This window comes from Hypanus sabinus, unplaced genomic scaffold (genome assembly GCF_030144855.1).
Source record: "Hypanus sabinus isolate sHypSab1 unplaced genomic scaffold, sHypSab1.hap1 scaffold_316, whole genome shotgun sequence".
NCBI lineage: Eukaryota > Metazoa > Chordata > Chondrichthyes > Myliobatiformes > Dasyatidae > Hypanus > Hypanus sabinus.
The window spans coordinates 160,045-175,020 of NW_026781227.1; the positions used below are offsets into that span (position 1 = coordinate 160,045).

The 14,976-nt window shown below is 43.1% G+C and overlaps 1 protein-coding gene across 1 annotated transcript in view; it reads right to left on the reverse strand.

Moving 5' to 3' along the window:
* The window catches only part of LOC132388400 (uncharacterized), an 83,613-nt gene extending 69,298 nt beyond the window's left edge, over nt 1-14,315 (reverse strand). The window contains exons 1-6 of the mRNA XM_059960752.1: nt 14,207-14,315; nt 11,589-11,696; nt 7,652-7,759; nt 5,574-5,681; nt 2,952-3,059; nt 384-491 (exon numbers count right to left, since the gene is read on the reverse strand). Coding sequence (XP_059816735.1) covers nt 384-491; nt 2,952-3,059; nt 5,574-5,681; nt 7,652-7,759; nt 11,589-11,696; nt 14,207-14,227 — 561 coding nt within the window. The 5' untranslated portion in view covers nt 14,228-14,315. The remainder of the gene's footprint in view (nt 1-383; nt 492-2,951; nt 3,060-5,573; nt 5,682-7,651; nt 7,760-11,588; nt 11,697-14,206) is intronic.
* Between the last annotated feature and the right edge of the window lie 661 nt (nt 14,316-14,976).

Below are 14,976 nucleotides of genomic sequence, written 5' to 3' on the forward strand. Positions count from 1 at the left end.
TGGCATCCATTCAGTTAGTGGTTTGAAACGGACTGCCTAACACAAAGACAAAGTCTCTGCCGATTGTGCTTTTGGGATCTTCGGGATCTGCCAGGTTATTCAGAGCAAAGGCAGGAAATTCGCAGCTAGACAAAGGGATGTCAATGAGACAGAGTCCCAGTCACCGCAGGGCCGGGTTTGTGAGTGCGACTGTCTCGTGCGGCACAAACCAGCTGCATCTGAGAGACTCCCTCAATCTCCCAGGAACTCAGAAGAGTGGGAGATGAAGAATGCCCGTGTGGAAATGGGAGCTAACGTCAACCAAGCTTTATGGACTTGTGTTCCAACCAGTTATCCAGCCGCAATAGGAAAATAGTTTTTGTCTTTTCTTTCCCATGCCTTACCGTATTCACAGTTGTTTCCATAGAAACCTTGATAACATTTGCACATGATCCCAGTAGGCAATTCAGAACACTTTCCTCTTGCATTGCAGGTTGTTGAATTGCATTTCTCTGCGGAAACAACAGTATAAATGTTCACATTGAACCCACGTCAGTCAGCAAGCGTTCGTGTGAGAGGACTTCATAGAATTAGCCTGTTCTGTATATTTAATACTGATACAAATCCTTGTCCAAGCACGCACGTACACTCTCTTTGAATGCCCTAACGCTCCCTCCACAACTCTTCCCAACTGACGGGCACACTCTCATCCTGCACTGGTCATTTTTCATCTGTTATTGCTGCCGTTTCAAACATTCATACAAATGCTTGCTTTATTATAATCAGACATGTAACATTTTACCGGTTATACACATTCATATATATGTGTCTTCTATGCCCTTCCCGTGGATAATATTGGTGGCGTGGAGAGGGGAGACCTGCAGCTTGGGCAACTGCGGGTCTTCCAAAAAAAAAAAACACTGACAGAGCTTAGGCCTTGGAAACCTTCCAAGGTATTAATCCATGTGCTATCGAGTCGAACGGAGGCCTATATGTCTTAAATACTTTGCAATTTCTATCAAACTGCCAGTCCTCAGGCAAAGACACTAAGAGGTCTGTGGTGATGTTTATTTGTGACGGTTCGTGCTGGAACTGAACTCTATGTACTGTGAGTATATTTACTGTGTTGTGCACATTGGCCCCAGAGAAACGATGGTCTGTTCAGCTTTATGCAAGTGTATGGTTTAAGAACTATAAACTTGAACTTGAATTGACATTGGTCGAGCAAAGGGTACAATGTGCTGGAGGATCTCAGCAGGTCATGGAGTATCTACGGAATTGAATAAGCAATCTACGTTTTGGGCTGAGATACTTCTGTATGGGAAAGAGGAGAGCAGGAGCCAGAATAAGAAGGAGGAGCGATGTTGGTTCTCACCATCACCTCAGTAATCAAAGCTGTCTGGCTTTCAGTGCCTTATTTTCACTATGGACATCCTGTCCCTAAACGCGTCCGTCCCCCATCAGGAAAACCGTAAATATCTCGCCTTCCTACTGGACAACAGGCCTAATGTTTTGCAAGTTGGTGCTGTGTGCAGCCAGGATTCAATCATTTTGAAAGTGCAGATATTGAAGTTTGATTTCTTTTTGTATCGTGAGGGATGGAAAGTTTACGAGATTAATCACTGAACTGAAGCTATCAATAGAAATACAAAGCAGCATGTACCAAATCAGGGAATGCCTCTCAGTGTTCCTCAGAGCATGTAGATTACAAGAGAGAAAAATAGCAATAAGCGTGATGGTAGACAAATGGAAGTTTATGCATCAATGATCCGTTCTGTGACACTTTGTAGTTGGTGAATGTAAAGTAAGCTGAAAGCTGCTTGGATTAGGGGGCATCTTTTATGAAGAGAGGTTGAGAGAGCTAAGGACTTTCTAGAGCCAACTTGATAATGGTGTACAAGAGGTATAGAGCAAGTGGACAGCCTTAGACATTTTCCATTACGGAAATGACCAAATTTTTTTTTCGCGTTTCGCACCAGACAGTCAGCGAATCTGGCCTGGCGCGTGCTGTCACGATTGGTCTCCTTTCCGATCAACCTTGGTATGAAGGATACTGAACCGACCCCTTTGTTTTTTTTAATTATTTACGAGGGCGTACGGCCAGAACGATGCTTAATCAGGCACGGATATATAGCATGCTCGAAGGTGGACCGACTAGGATTCGATCTCGGGAACCTTCGCTCCGGAGTCCGGCGCCGATGCCATTGCGCCACCAATTAGGCTAATGGCCATTATAAGGAGCATAACTTTGAAGTTTTGGAGGAATACTTCGTCGTTCTGCGAACACTGCAAAGTACAGGGCGAATATCAGGGATAGTTTATTTACACAGAGAGAGGTGGGATTACGAAATATGCTGACAGATGTGGTGGTAGAGCCAGATCTTTTCGGAACAATTCTGAAGCTCTGAGACAGGCATATGGGTGAAAGTAAAATAGATGACAAAGTAAAAGAGAACATTTAATTCATGTTCGAATATGTTACTAGGTCAACGGCACACCAAAGGGCCTGTACTGTACTGTGCTGTACTGTTGCATGTTCCAAATTGGAATGAAGGCAGTGGTTACAAAGAGAAAGTAGTGTGGGATTTCTGGCATCCATTCAGTTAGTGGTTTGAAACGGACTGCCTAACACAAAGACAAAGTCTCTGCCGATTGTGCTTTTGGGATCTTCGGGATCTGGCGGGTTATTCAGAGCAAAGGCAGGAAATTCGCAGCTAGACAAAGGGATGTCAATGAGACAGAGTCGCAGTCACCGCAGGGCCGGGTTTGTGAGTGCGACTGTCTCGTGCGGCACAAACCAGCTTCATCTGAGAGACTCCCTCAATCTCCCAGGAACTCAGAAGAGTGGGAGATGAAGAATGCCCGTGTGGAAATGGGAGCTAACGTCAACCAAGCTTTATGGACTTGTGTTCCAACCAGTTATCCAGCCGCAATAGAAACATAGTTTTTGTCTTTTCTTTCCCATGCCTTACCGTATTCACAGTTGTTTCCATAGAAACCTTGATCACATTTGCACATGATCCCAGTAGGCAATTCAGAACACTTTCCTCTTCCATTGCAGGTTGTTGAATTGCATTTCTCTGCGGAAACAACAGTATAAATGTTCACATTGAACCCACGTCAGTCAGCAAGCGTTCGTGTGAGAGGACTTCATAGAATTAGCCTGTTCTGTATATTTAATACTGATACAAATCCTTATCCAAGCACGCACGTACACTCTCTTTGAATGCCCTAACGCTCCCTCCACAACTCTTCCCAACTGACGGGCACACTCTCATCCTGCACTGGTCATTTTTCATCTGTTATTGCTGCCGTTTCAAACATTTATACAAATGCTTGCTTTATTATAATCAGACATGTAACATTTTACCGGTTATACACATTCATATATATTTGTCTTCTATGCCCTTCCCTTGGACAACATTGGTGGCGTGGAGAGGGGAGACCTGCAGCTTGGGCAACTGCGTGTCTTCCAAAAAAAAAAAAACACTGACAGGGCTTAGGCCTTGGAAACCTTCCAAGGTACTAATCCATGTCCTATCGAGTCGAACGGAGGCCTATATGTCTTAAATACTTTGCAATTTCTATCAAACTGTCGGTCCTCAGGCAAAGACACTAAGAGGTCTGTGGTGATGTTTATTTGTGACGGTTCGTGCTGGAACTGAACTCTATGTACTGTGAGTATATTTACTGTTTTGTGCGCATTGGCCCCAGAGGAACGATGGTCTGTTCAGCTTTATGCAAGTGTATGCTTTATGAACGATAAACTTGAACTTGAATGGACATTGGTCGAGCAAAGGGTACAATGTGCTGGAGGATCTCAGCAGGTCATGGAGTATCTACGGAATTGAATAAGCAATCTACGTTTTGGGCTGAGATACTTCTGTATGGGAAAGAGGAGAGCATGAGCCAGAATAAGAAGGAGGAGCGATGTTGGTTCTCACCATCACCTCAATAATCAAAGTTGTCTGGCTTTCAGTGCCTTATTTTCACTATGGACATCCTGTCACTAAACGCGTCCGTCCCCCATCAGGAAAACCGTAAATATCTCGCCTTCCTACTGGACAACAGGCCTAATGTTTTGCAAGTTGGTGCTGTGTACAGGCAGGATTCAATCATTTTGAAAGTGCAGATTTTGAAGTTTGATTTCTTTTTGTATCGTGAGGGATGGAAAGTTTACGAGATTAATCACTGAACTGAAGCTATCAATAGAAATACAAAGCAGCATGTACCAAATCAGGGAATGCCTCTCAGTGTTCCTCAGAGCATGTAGAATACAAGAGACAAAAATTGCAATAAGCGTGATGGTAGACAAATGGAAGTTTATGAATCAATGATCCGTTCTGTGACACTTTGTAATGTTGATTGCAATAATCAACAACCTAAGTAAATATGTAAGGACGAAACCTATTGGTGAATGTAAAGTAAGCTGAAAGCTGCTTGGATTAGGGGGCATCTTTTATGAAGAGAGGTTGAGAGAGCTAAGGCCTTTCTAGAGCCAACTTGATAATGGTGTACAAGAGGTATAGAGCAAGTGGACAGCCTTAGACATTTTCCCAGTACGGAAATGACCAAATTTTATTTCGCGTTTCGCACCAGACATTCAGCCACTCTGGCCTGGCGCGTGCTGTCACGATTGGCCTCCTTTCAGATCAACCATGGTATGAAGGATACTGAACCGACCCCTTTGGTTTTTTTATTTATTAACGAGGGCGTGTAGCTAGAACGATGCTTAACCAGGCACGGATAGATAGCATGCTCGAAGGTGGACCGACTAGGATTCGGCTGATCTCGGGAACCTTCGCTCCGGAGTCCGGCGCCGATGCCATTGCGGCACCAATTAGCCTAATGGCCAATATAAGGAGCATAACTTTGAAGTGTTGGAGGAATACTTCGTCGTTCTGCGAACACTGCAAAGTACAGAGCGAATATCAGGGATAGTTTATTTACACAGAGAGAGGTGGGATTACGAAACAAGCTGACAGAGGTGGTGGTCGAGCCAGATCCTTTCGGAACAATTCTGAAGCTCTGAGACAGGCATATGGGTGAAAGTAAAATAGATGACAAAGTAAAAGAGAAGGCTTAATTCATGTTCGAATATGTTACTAGGTCAACGGCACACCAAAGGGCCTGTACTGTACTGTGCTGTACTGTTGCATGTTCCAAATTGAAATGAAGGCAGTGGTTACAAAGAGAAAGTAGTGTGGGATTTGCGGCACCCATTCAGTTAGTGGTTTGAAACGGACTGCCTTACATAGACAAAGTCTCTGACGATTGTGCTTTTGGGAACTACGGGATCTGCCATGTTAGTCAGAGCAAAGACAGGAAATTCGCAGCTGGAGAAAGGGATGTCAATGAGACAGAGTCCCAGTCACCGCAAGGCCGGGTTTGTGAGTGCGACTGTCTCGGGCGGCACAAACCAGCTTCATCTGAGAGACTCACTCAATATGCCAGTAACTCAGAAGAGTGGCTGATGAAGAATGCCCGTGTGGAAATGGGAGCTAACGACAACCAAGTTTCATGAATTTTTGATCCAACCAGTTATCCAGCCGTAATAGGAAGATATTTTTTGACTTTTCTTTTCCATGCCTTACCGTTTTCACAATTGTTTCCATAGAAACCTTGATCACATTTGCACATGATCCCAGTAGGCAATTCAGAACACTTTCCTCTTCCATTGCAGGTTGTTGAATTACATTTCTCTGCGGAGACAGCAGAATAAATGTTCACATTGAACCCACGTCAGTCAGCAAGCGTTCGTGTGAGAGGACTTCATAGAATTAGCCTGTTCTGTATATTTAATACTGATACAAATCCTTGTCCAAGCACGCACGTACACTCTCTTTGAATGCCCTAACGCTCCCTCCACAACTCTTCCCAACTGACGGGCACACTCTCATCCTGCACTGGTCATTTTTCATCTGTTATTGCTGCCGTTTCAAACATTTATACAAATGCTTGCTTTATTATAATCAGACATGTAACATTATACCGGTTATACACATTCTTATATATGTGTCTTCTATGCCCTTCCCTTGGACAACATTGGTGGCGTAGAGAGGGGAGACCTGCAGCTTGGGCAACTGCGTGTCTTCCAAAAAAAAAAAAAGACTGACTGAGCTTAGGCCCTGGAAACCTTCCAAGGTAGTAATCCCTGGTCCTATCGAGTCTAACGGAGGCCTATATGTCTTATATACTTTGCAATTATCAAACTGCCAGTCTTCAGGCAATGATACTAACAGGTCTGTGGTGATCTTTATTTGTGACGGTGCGTGCTGGAACTGAACTTTATGTACTGTGACTATATTTACTGTGTTGTGCACCTTGGCCCCAGATGAACCATGGTCTGTTCAGCTTTATGCAGTAGTATGGCTAAAGAAAAATAAACTTCAATTTGAATAAAAATTGGTCGAAAAAGCTGCGCAATGTGATGGAGGATCTCAGCAGTCATGGAGTATCTATGGAAATGAATAAGCAGTCTACGTTTTGAGCCGAGATATTTCTGTATTGGAAAGAACGGAGCATGAGCCAGAATAAGAAGGTGGAGCGATGTTGGTTCTCACCATCACCTCAATAATCAAAGTTGTCTGGCTTTCATTGCCTTATTTTCACTATGGACATCCTGTCCCTAAACACGTCCATCCCCCATCAGGAAAACCGTAAATATCTCGCAAGTTTGTGCTGTGTGCAGGTAGGATTCAAACATTTTGGAAGTTCAGATTTTGAAGTTTGATTTCTTTTTGTATCGTTCTGGTTGGAATGTTTACGAGATTAATCACTGAAGAGAAGCTACCTATAGCAATACAAAGCAACAAGTACCAATCAGGGAATGCCTCTCAGTGTTCCTCAGAGCATGTAGATTACAAGAGACAAAATTAACAATAAGCACGATGGTAGACAAATGGAAGTTTATGAATCCTATGATCCGTTCTGTGACCCTTTGTAATGTTGCTTGCTCTAATCAACTTCCTAACTCAATATGTACGAACTAAAACTATTGGTGAATGTAAAGTAAGCTGAAAGCTGCTTGGATTGGAGGGCATCCTTTATGAAGAGAGGTTGAGAGAGCTAAGGCCTTTCTAGAGCCAACTTGATAATGGTGTACAAGAGTTATAGAGCAAGTGGACAGCCAAAGACATTTTGCAGTACGGAAATGACCATTTTTTTCGCGTTCCGCACCAAACTGTCAGCCACTCCAGCTGGCGCGTGCTGTCAGGATTGGTGTCCTTTCCGATTAACCATGGTATGAACGTTCCTGAACCGACCCCTTTGTTTTCTTTTTATTCACGAAGCCATGTGGCCAGCACGATCCATAGCCAGGCACGTATAGAAAGCCTGCTCGAAGGTGGCCCCACTGGTATTCGAACTCGGAAAACTTCGCTCAGGTTATTCAGAGCAAAGACAGGAAATTCGCATCTGGAGAAAGGGATGTCAATGAGACAGAGCCCCAGACACCCTAGGGCCGTGTTTGTGCGAACGACAGTCCGGTGGCACAAACCAGCTTCATCTGAGAGACTCCCTCAATCTGCCAGTAACTCAGAAGAGTGGGAGATGAAGAATGCCCGTGTGGAAATGGGAGCTAACGTCAACCAAGCTTTATGGGTTTGTGTTGCAACCAGTTATCCAGACGCAATAGGAAAATAGTTTTTGTCTTTTCTTTGCCATGCCTTACCGTATTCACAGTTGTTTCCATAGAAACCTTGATCACATTTGCACATGATCCCAGTAGGCAGTTCAGAACACGTTCCTCTTCCGTTGCAAGTTGTTGAATTGCATTTCTCTGCGGAAACAACAGTATAAATTTTCACATTGAACCCACTTCAGATAACAAGCGGTCGTGTCAGAGGACTTCATAGAATTAGCCTGTTCTGTATATTTAATACTGAAATAAACCCTTGTCCAGGTGCCAACGTACACCCTCTTTGAATGCCCTAAAGCTCCCTCCGCAGCTCCTCCCAACTGACGGGCACACTCTCATCCTGCACTGTTCATTTTCATCTGTTATTGCTGTTGTTTCAATCATTTATACAACTGCTTAGTTTATTATAATCATACCTCTAACATTATACAGGTCAAACACAAGTCATATATATATGTCTTATAATGCCCTAACTTTGGACAACATTGGTGGCGTGAAGAGGGGAGACGTGCGGAATGGGCAACAGCTGGTCTTCCATTAAGCACCCTGCCTGGGCTTTCGCCCTTGGGAACCTTCCAAGGTTCTAATCCATGTCCTGTCGAGACTAACGGAGGCCTATATGACTTATATACCTTGCAATTTCTTTCAAACTTCCAGTCTTCAGGGAATGACACTCAGTGATTTGTGGCGATATTATTTTGTGACCGTGCGAGTTGGATTGTAGCTGTATGTCCTGTGACTATATTTACTGTGCTGTACACATTGAGCCCAGAGGAACGATGGTCTGTTCAGCTTTATACAAGTGTATGGTTGCTGTACAATAATCTTGAACATGAATTGAAATTGGTCGAGCATGTTGCACAAAGTGCTGGAGGATCTCAGCAGGTCATGGAGTATCTATGCAAATGAATAATCGGTCTATGTTTGCACCGAGATACTTCCGTATGGGAAAGAACGGAGCATGAGCCAGAATAAGAAGGTGGAGCGAGATTGATTCTCTCCATCACCTCAAGAATCAAATTGAGCTGGGTTTCATTGTCTTATTTTCACTATGGACATTCTGTACCTAAACCCTTCCAACCTCCACCAGGAAAACCGTAAATATCTTGGCTTCTTACTGGACAACAGGTCTAATCCTTTGCAAGCTGGTGCTGTGTGCAGGCAGGATTCAAACATTTTGAAAGTTCAGATTTTGAAGTTTCATTTTTTTTTGTATCGTGCTGGATGGAAAGTTTACGAGATTAATCACTGAACAGAAGCTACCTATAGAAATACAAAGCAACATGTACCCAATCAGTGAATGCCTCTCAGTGTTCCTCAGAGCATGTAGATTACAAGAGTTAAAATTAACAAAAAACACGATGGAAGACAAATGGAAGTTTATGAATCCTATGATCCTTTCTCTGGCCCTTTGTAATTTTGCTTGCTCTAAATAACAACCTCAGTAAATTCGGAAGAACTAAAACTATTAGTGAATGTAAAGTAAGCTGAAAGCCGCTTGCATTAGACGGTATCTTTTACGAAGAGAGGTTGAGAGAGTTAAGGCCTTTCTCTTTTTAGCGAAGGATGATGAGAGCCAACTTGTTACAGGTGTACAAGAGGTATAGATCAATTGGACAGCCAAAGACATTTTCCCAGTATGGAAATGACCAAATTTATTTTCGTCTGTCGCACCAGACAGTCAGCGAATCTGGCCTGGCGCGTGCTGTCACGATTGGTCTCCTTTCAGATTAACCATGGTATGAACGTTCCTGAACCGACCCCTTTGTTTTTTTTTTTTTTATTTACGTGTCCGTGTGGCTATCTCGGTGCTTAACCAGGCAGTAGGCAGTTCAGAACACGTGCCACTTCCATTGCAGGTTGTTGAACTGGATTTCTCTGCGGAGTATTAATAATCACATTGAACCCACGTCAGTCAGGAAGTGTTCGTGTTAGAGGACTGCATAGTTTTAGACTGTCTGTAGAACTAATCCAGATATAAAAAACTTGTCCCAGCACACACGTACACCCTATCCGAATGCCTTTACGCTCCCACCGCATCAGTTCCCAACTCACGGGCATAATGTCATCCTACACTGGTCATTTTTCATCTATTATTGCTGCTGTTTCACATATTTATACATCTGCTGGATTTATTGTAATCATACCTGTTACATTATACTGATTATATATATATATATGTCGTACATGCCTTATATCTTATATCTTATATACCTTGCAATTTCTATGAACCTGCCACTCTTCATGCCATAACACTCAGCCATTTGTGGTGATATTATTTTGTGACTGTGCGTGCTGGATCGTAAATATACGTGCTGTGACGATTTTTTCTGTGTTGTGCAGCTGTGCCCCAGAGGAACGATGTTTTGTTCAGCTTTATACAAGTGTATGGTTGAAGAACAATAAACTTGAAATTGAATTGTAATTGGCCAAGCAAGGGACCCAAAGTGCAAGTGGAACTCAGCAGTTCAGGGTGTATCCATGCAAATGAATAAATAGTCGACGTTTTGGGCGAGATACTTCTGTATAAGAAAGAACGGAGCATGAGCCAGAATAAGAAGGTGGAGGGAGGTTGATTTTTTCCATCACCTCAGTAATCAAAGTTATCTGGCTTTCATTGCCTTATTTTCACTATGGACATACAGTCCATACACACTTCCATAACCCATCAGGAAGTCCGTAAATCTCCCGGCTACTTTCTGGAAAAAAAGGCTTCATCATTTGCAAGTTTTTGCTGTGAATAGGCAGGCATCAAATGTTTTCTAAGATCAGATTTTGAACATTGAATTTTTTTGTATCGTGGTGGATGGAACGTTTATGATATTTATCACAGAATGGAAGCTACCTATTGAAATACAAAGCAAAGTGTACCCAAGCAGGGTATGCTGATGAGTGTTCATCTGACCATGTAAATTACAAGAGAGAATTTTAGCAATAAGCCTGATGGTAGACAAATGAAAGATTATGAATCCTGTGATCCATTTTGGGACTCCTTGTAATGTTGCTTGCTCTAATCAACAAATAATTAAATATGTAAGAACTAAACCCATTGGTGAATGAAAAGTAAGCTGAAATCTGCTTGGATTGTAGGGCATGTTTCATGAAGATATCTTTTGGCTTATGTCTTGGTAAACTCATTTATATTGTAACTATTATGTATGTTTTTTTTATATGTAATGGAATGTGTATGTTGGTAATTTCTTTATCAATATATCATCTGTATTCTGTCCATATTATTAATATTAATAAAAAGATTTAGAAAGGGAGAGCACTTCAAAGTTCAACGAACACTGCAATTGACATTGGGGATCTTAGGGATAGATTATTTACACAGAGAGGGGTGAGTGTATGGAACAAGCTGCCAGATGTGGTGGTCGAGCCAGATCCTTTCGGAGCATTTCTGAAAATCTGAGACAGGCATATGGGTGGAAGATAAATGTAGGGCTATGCAGAAGAGATTGACTAATTTATGTTCGAATGTGTTAAAAGGTCAACGGCACACCACAGGGCCTGTACTGTACTGTGCGGTACAGTTCAATGTTCCAAATTGGAATGAAGGCAGTGGTTACTAAACATAGTGTGGGATTTGCGGCATCCATTCAGTTAGTGTTTTGAAACGGACAGCCTTACACAGACAAAGTCTCTGCCGATTGTGCCTTTGGAAACTTGGGGATGTGCCAGGTTATTCAGAGCAAAGGCAGGAAATTCGCAGCTGGAGAATGGGATGTCAATGTGACAGAGTCCCAGTCACCGCAGGGCCGTGTGTATGAGTGCGACTGTCTGGTGGTGCACAAACCAGCTTCATCTGAGAGACTCACTCAATCTGCCAGTAACTCAGCAGAGTGGGTGAGGAAGAATGCCCGTGTTGAAATGGGAGCTAACGTCAACGAAGCTTTATGGAATAGTGTTCCAACCAGTTATCCAGCCGTTATGGGAACATATGCTTTGTCTTTTCGTTTCCATGCCTTACCGTATTCACATTTGTATCCATAGAAACCATGATTACATGTGCACCTGAGCCCAGTAGGCAGTTCAGAACACGTGCCTCTTCCATTGCAGGATGTTGAATTGCATTTCTCTGCGGAAACAACAGTATAAATGTTCACGTTGAACCCACGTCAGTCAGCAAGCGTTCGTGTGAGAGGACTTCATAGAATTAGCCTGTTCGGTATATTTAATGCTGATACAAATCCTTGTCCAAGCACACACGTACACCCTCTTTGAATGCCCTAACGCTCCCTCCGCAGCTCTTCCCAACTGACGGGCACACTCTCATCCTGCACTGGTCATTTTCATCTGTTATTGCTGCTGTTTCAAATATTGATACAACTACTTGCTTTATTATAATCAGACATGTAACATTATACTGGTTTTACACATGTCATGTATATGTGTCTTATATGCCCTTCCCTTGGACAACATTGGTGGCGTGGAGAGGGGAGACCGGCAGCTTGGGCAACTGCGGGTCTTCAAAAAAAAAAAACACTGACTGGGCTTACGCCCTGGAAACCTTCCAAGGTGCTAATCCATGTCCTATCGAGACTACGGAGGTCTATATGTCTTATATATCTTGCAATTTCTATCAAACCGCCAGACTTCAGGCAATGACACTCAGTGATTTGTGGTGATATTATTTTGAGACGGTGCGTGCTGGATCGTAAATATAAGTACTGTGACAATATGTATTGTGTTGTGCACCTTGGTCCCAGAGGAACGATAGTTTGTTCAGCTTTATACAAGTGTACGGTTAAAGAACAATAAACTTGAACATCAATTGAAATTGTTCTAGCAAACGGCACAAAGTGCTGGATGATCTCAGCAGGTCATGGAGTATCTATGGAAATGAAGAAACAGTCTTCGTTCTGGGCCGAGATACTTCGGTATGGGAAAGAACGGAGCATGAGCCAGAATAAGAAGGTGGGGCGATGTACATTCTCCCCATCACCTCACAATAAAGGTTCTCTGGCTTTCATTGCCTTATTTTCACTATGGACATCCTGTCCCTAAATACTTCCATCGCCCATCTGGAAAACCGTAAATATCTCGGCTTCCTACTGGACAACAGGCCTAATCTTTTGCAAGTTGCTGCTGTGTGCTGGCACGATTCAAACACTTTGGAAGTTCAGATTTTGAAGTTTGATTTCTTTTTGTATCGTTCTGAATGGAAGGTTTACGAGATTAATCACTGAACTGAAGCTACCTATAGAAATACAATGCAACATGTACCCAATCAGGGAATGCCTCTCAGTGTTCCTCAGAGCATGTAGATTACAAGAGAAAAAATTACCAATTAGCACGATGGTAGACAAATGGAAGTTTATGAATCCTATGATCCGTTCTGTGAACCTTTGTAATGTTGCTTGCACTAATCAACTACCTAAGTAAATCTGTACGAATTAAAACTATTTGTGAATGTAAAGTAAGCTGAAAGCTGCTTGGATTGGAGGGCATTTTTTACGAAGAGAGGTTGAGAGAGCTAAGGCCTTTATCTTTGGATCGAAGGGGGATGAGAGCCAACTTGATATAGGTGTACAAGAGGTATAGAGCAAGTGGACAGCCAAAGACATTTTCCCAGTAGGGAAATGACCAAATATTTTTTCGCGTTTCACACCAGACAGTCAGCCACTCTTTCCTGGCGGGTGCTGTCAGGATTGGTCTCCTTTCCGATTAACCATGTTCCTGCACCGACCCCTTTGTTTTTTTTTTCATTTACGAAGCCGTGTGGTCAGCTCGATGCTTAACCAGGCACGGATAGAAAGCATGCTCGAAGGTGGACCGACTTGGATTCGATCTTGGGAACCTTCGCTCCGGAGTCCGGCGCTGATGCCATTGCGCCACCAGTCAGCCTAATGGCCAATATAAGGAGCATAACTTTGAAGTGTTGGAAGAATACTTCCACGTACTGCGAACACCGCAAAGTACAGGGGAAATCTCAGGGATACTTTAATGACACAGAGAGGGTGTATGTAGGAACCTGCCAGAGGTGGTGGTAGAGCCAGATCCTTTACGTGCATTTCGGAAACTCCGAGACAGGCATATGGGTGAACGGAAAATAGATGACTATGTAAAAGAGAAGGTTCAATTTATGTTCGAGTATGTTACAAGGTCAACAGCACACCAAAGGGCCTGTACTCTACTGGACTGTACTGTTCCATGTTCCAAATTGGAATGAAGGCAGTGATTACAAAAGGAAAATAGTGTGGATTTCAGGCATCCATTCAGTTAGTGGTTTGAAACGGACTGCAGTACACAGACAAAGTCTCTGCCGATTGTTTTTTGGGATCTTCGGGATGTGCCAGTTTATTCAGAGCAAAGGCAGGAAATCCGCAGCTAGAGAAAGGGATGTCAATGAGACAAAGTCCCAGTCACCGCAGGGCCGTGTGTGTGAGTGCGACTGTCTCGTGGGGCACAAACCAGCTTCATCTGAGAGACTCCCTCAATCTGCCAGTGACTCAGAAGAGTGGGAGATGAAGAATGCCCGTGTGGAAATGGGAGCAAACGTCAACCAAGCTTTATGGACTTGTGTTCCAACCAGTTATCCAGCCGCAATAGGAACATAGTTTTTGTATTTTCTTTTCCATGCCTTACCGTATTTACAGTTGTTTCCATAGAAATCTTGATCACATTTGCACATTATCCCAGTAGGCAATTCAGAACACTTTCCTCTTCCATTGCAGGTTGTTGAATTGCATTTCTCTGCGGAAACAACAGTATAAATGTTCACGTTGAACCCACGTCAGTCAGCAAGCGTTCGTGTGAGAGGACTTCATAGAATTAGCCTGTTCTGTATATTTAATGTTGATACAAATCCTTGTCCAAGCACACACGTACACTCTCTGTGAATGCCCTAACGCTCCCTCCGCAGCTCTTCCCAACAGACGGGCACATTCTCATCCTGCACTGATCATTTTTCATCTGTTATTGCAGCCGTATCAAAAATTTATACAACTGCTTGCTTTATTATAATCATACCTGTAACATTATACTGGTCATATATATGTGTCTTATAATGCCCTACCTTTGGACAACATTGGTGGCGTGGAAAGGGGAGACGTGCAGCGTGGGCAACAGTTGGTCTTCCAATCAGAACCCTGCCTGGGCTTGCGCCCTTGGAAACTTTCCAAGGTGCTAATCCATGTCCTATCGAGACTAACGGAAGCCTATATGACTTATATACCTTGCAATTTCTCTCAAACTGCCTTTCTTCTGGCAATGACACTCAGTGAGTTGTGGTGATATTATATAGAGACGGTGCGTACTGGATCGTAACTATATGTACTGTGTTGTGCACCTTGTCCCCAGAGGAACGATGGTCTGTTCAGCTTTATACAAGTGTATGGTTAAAGAACAATAAACTT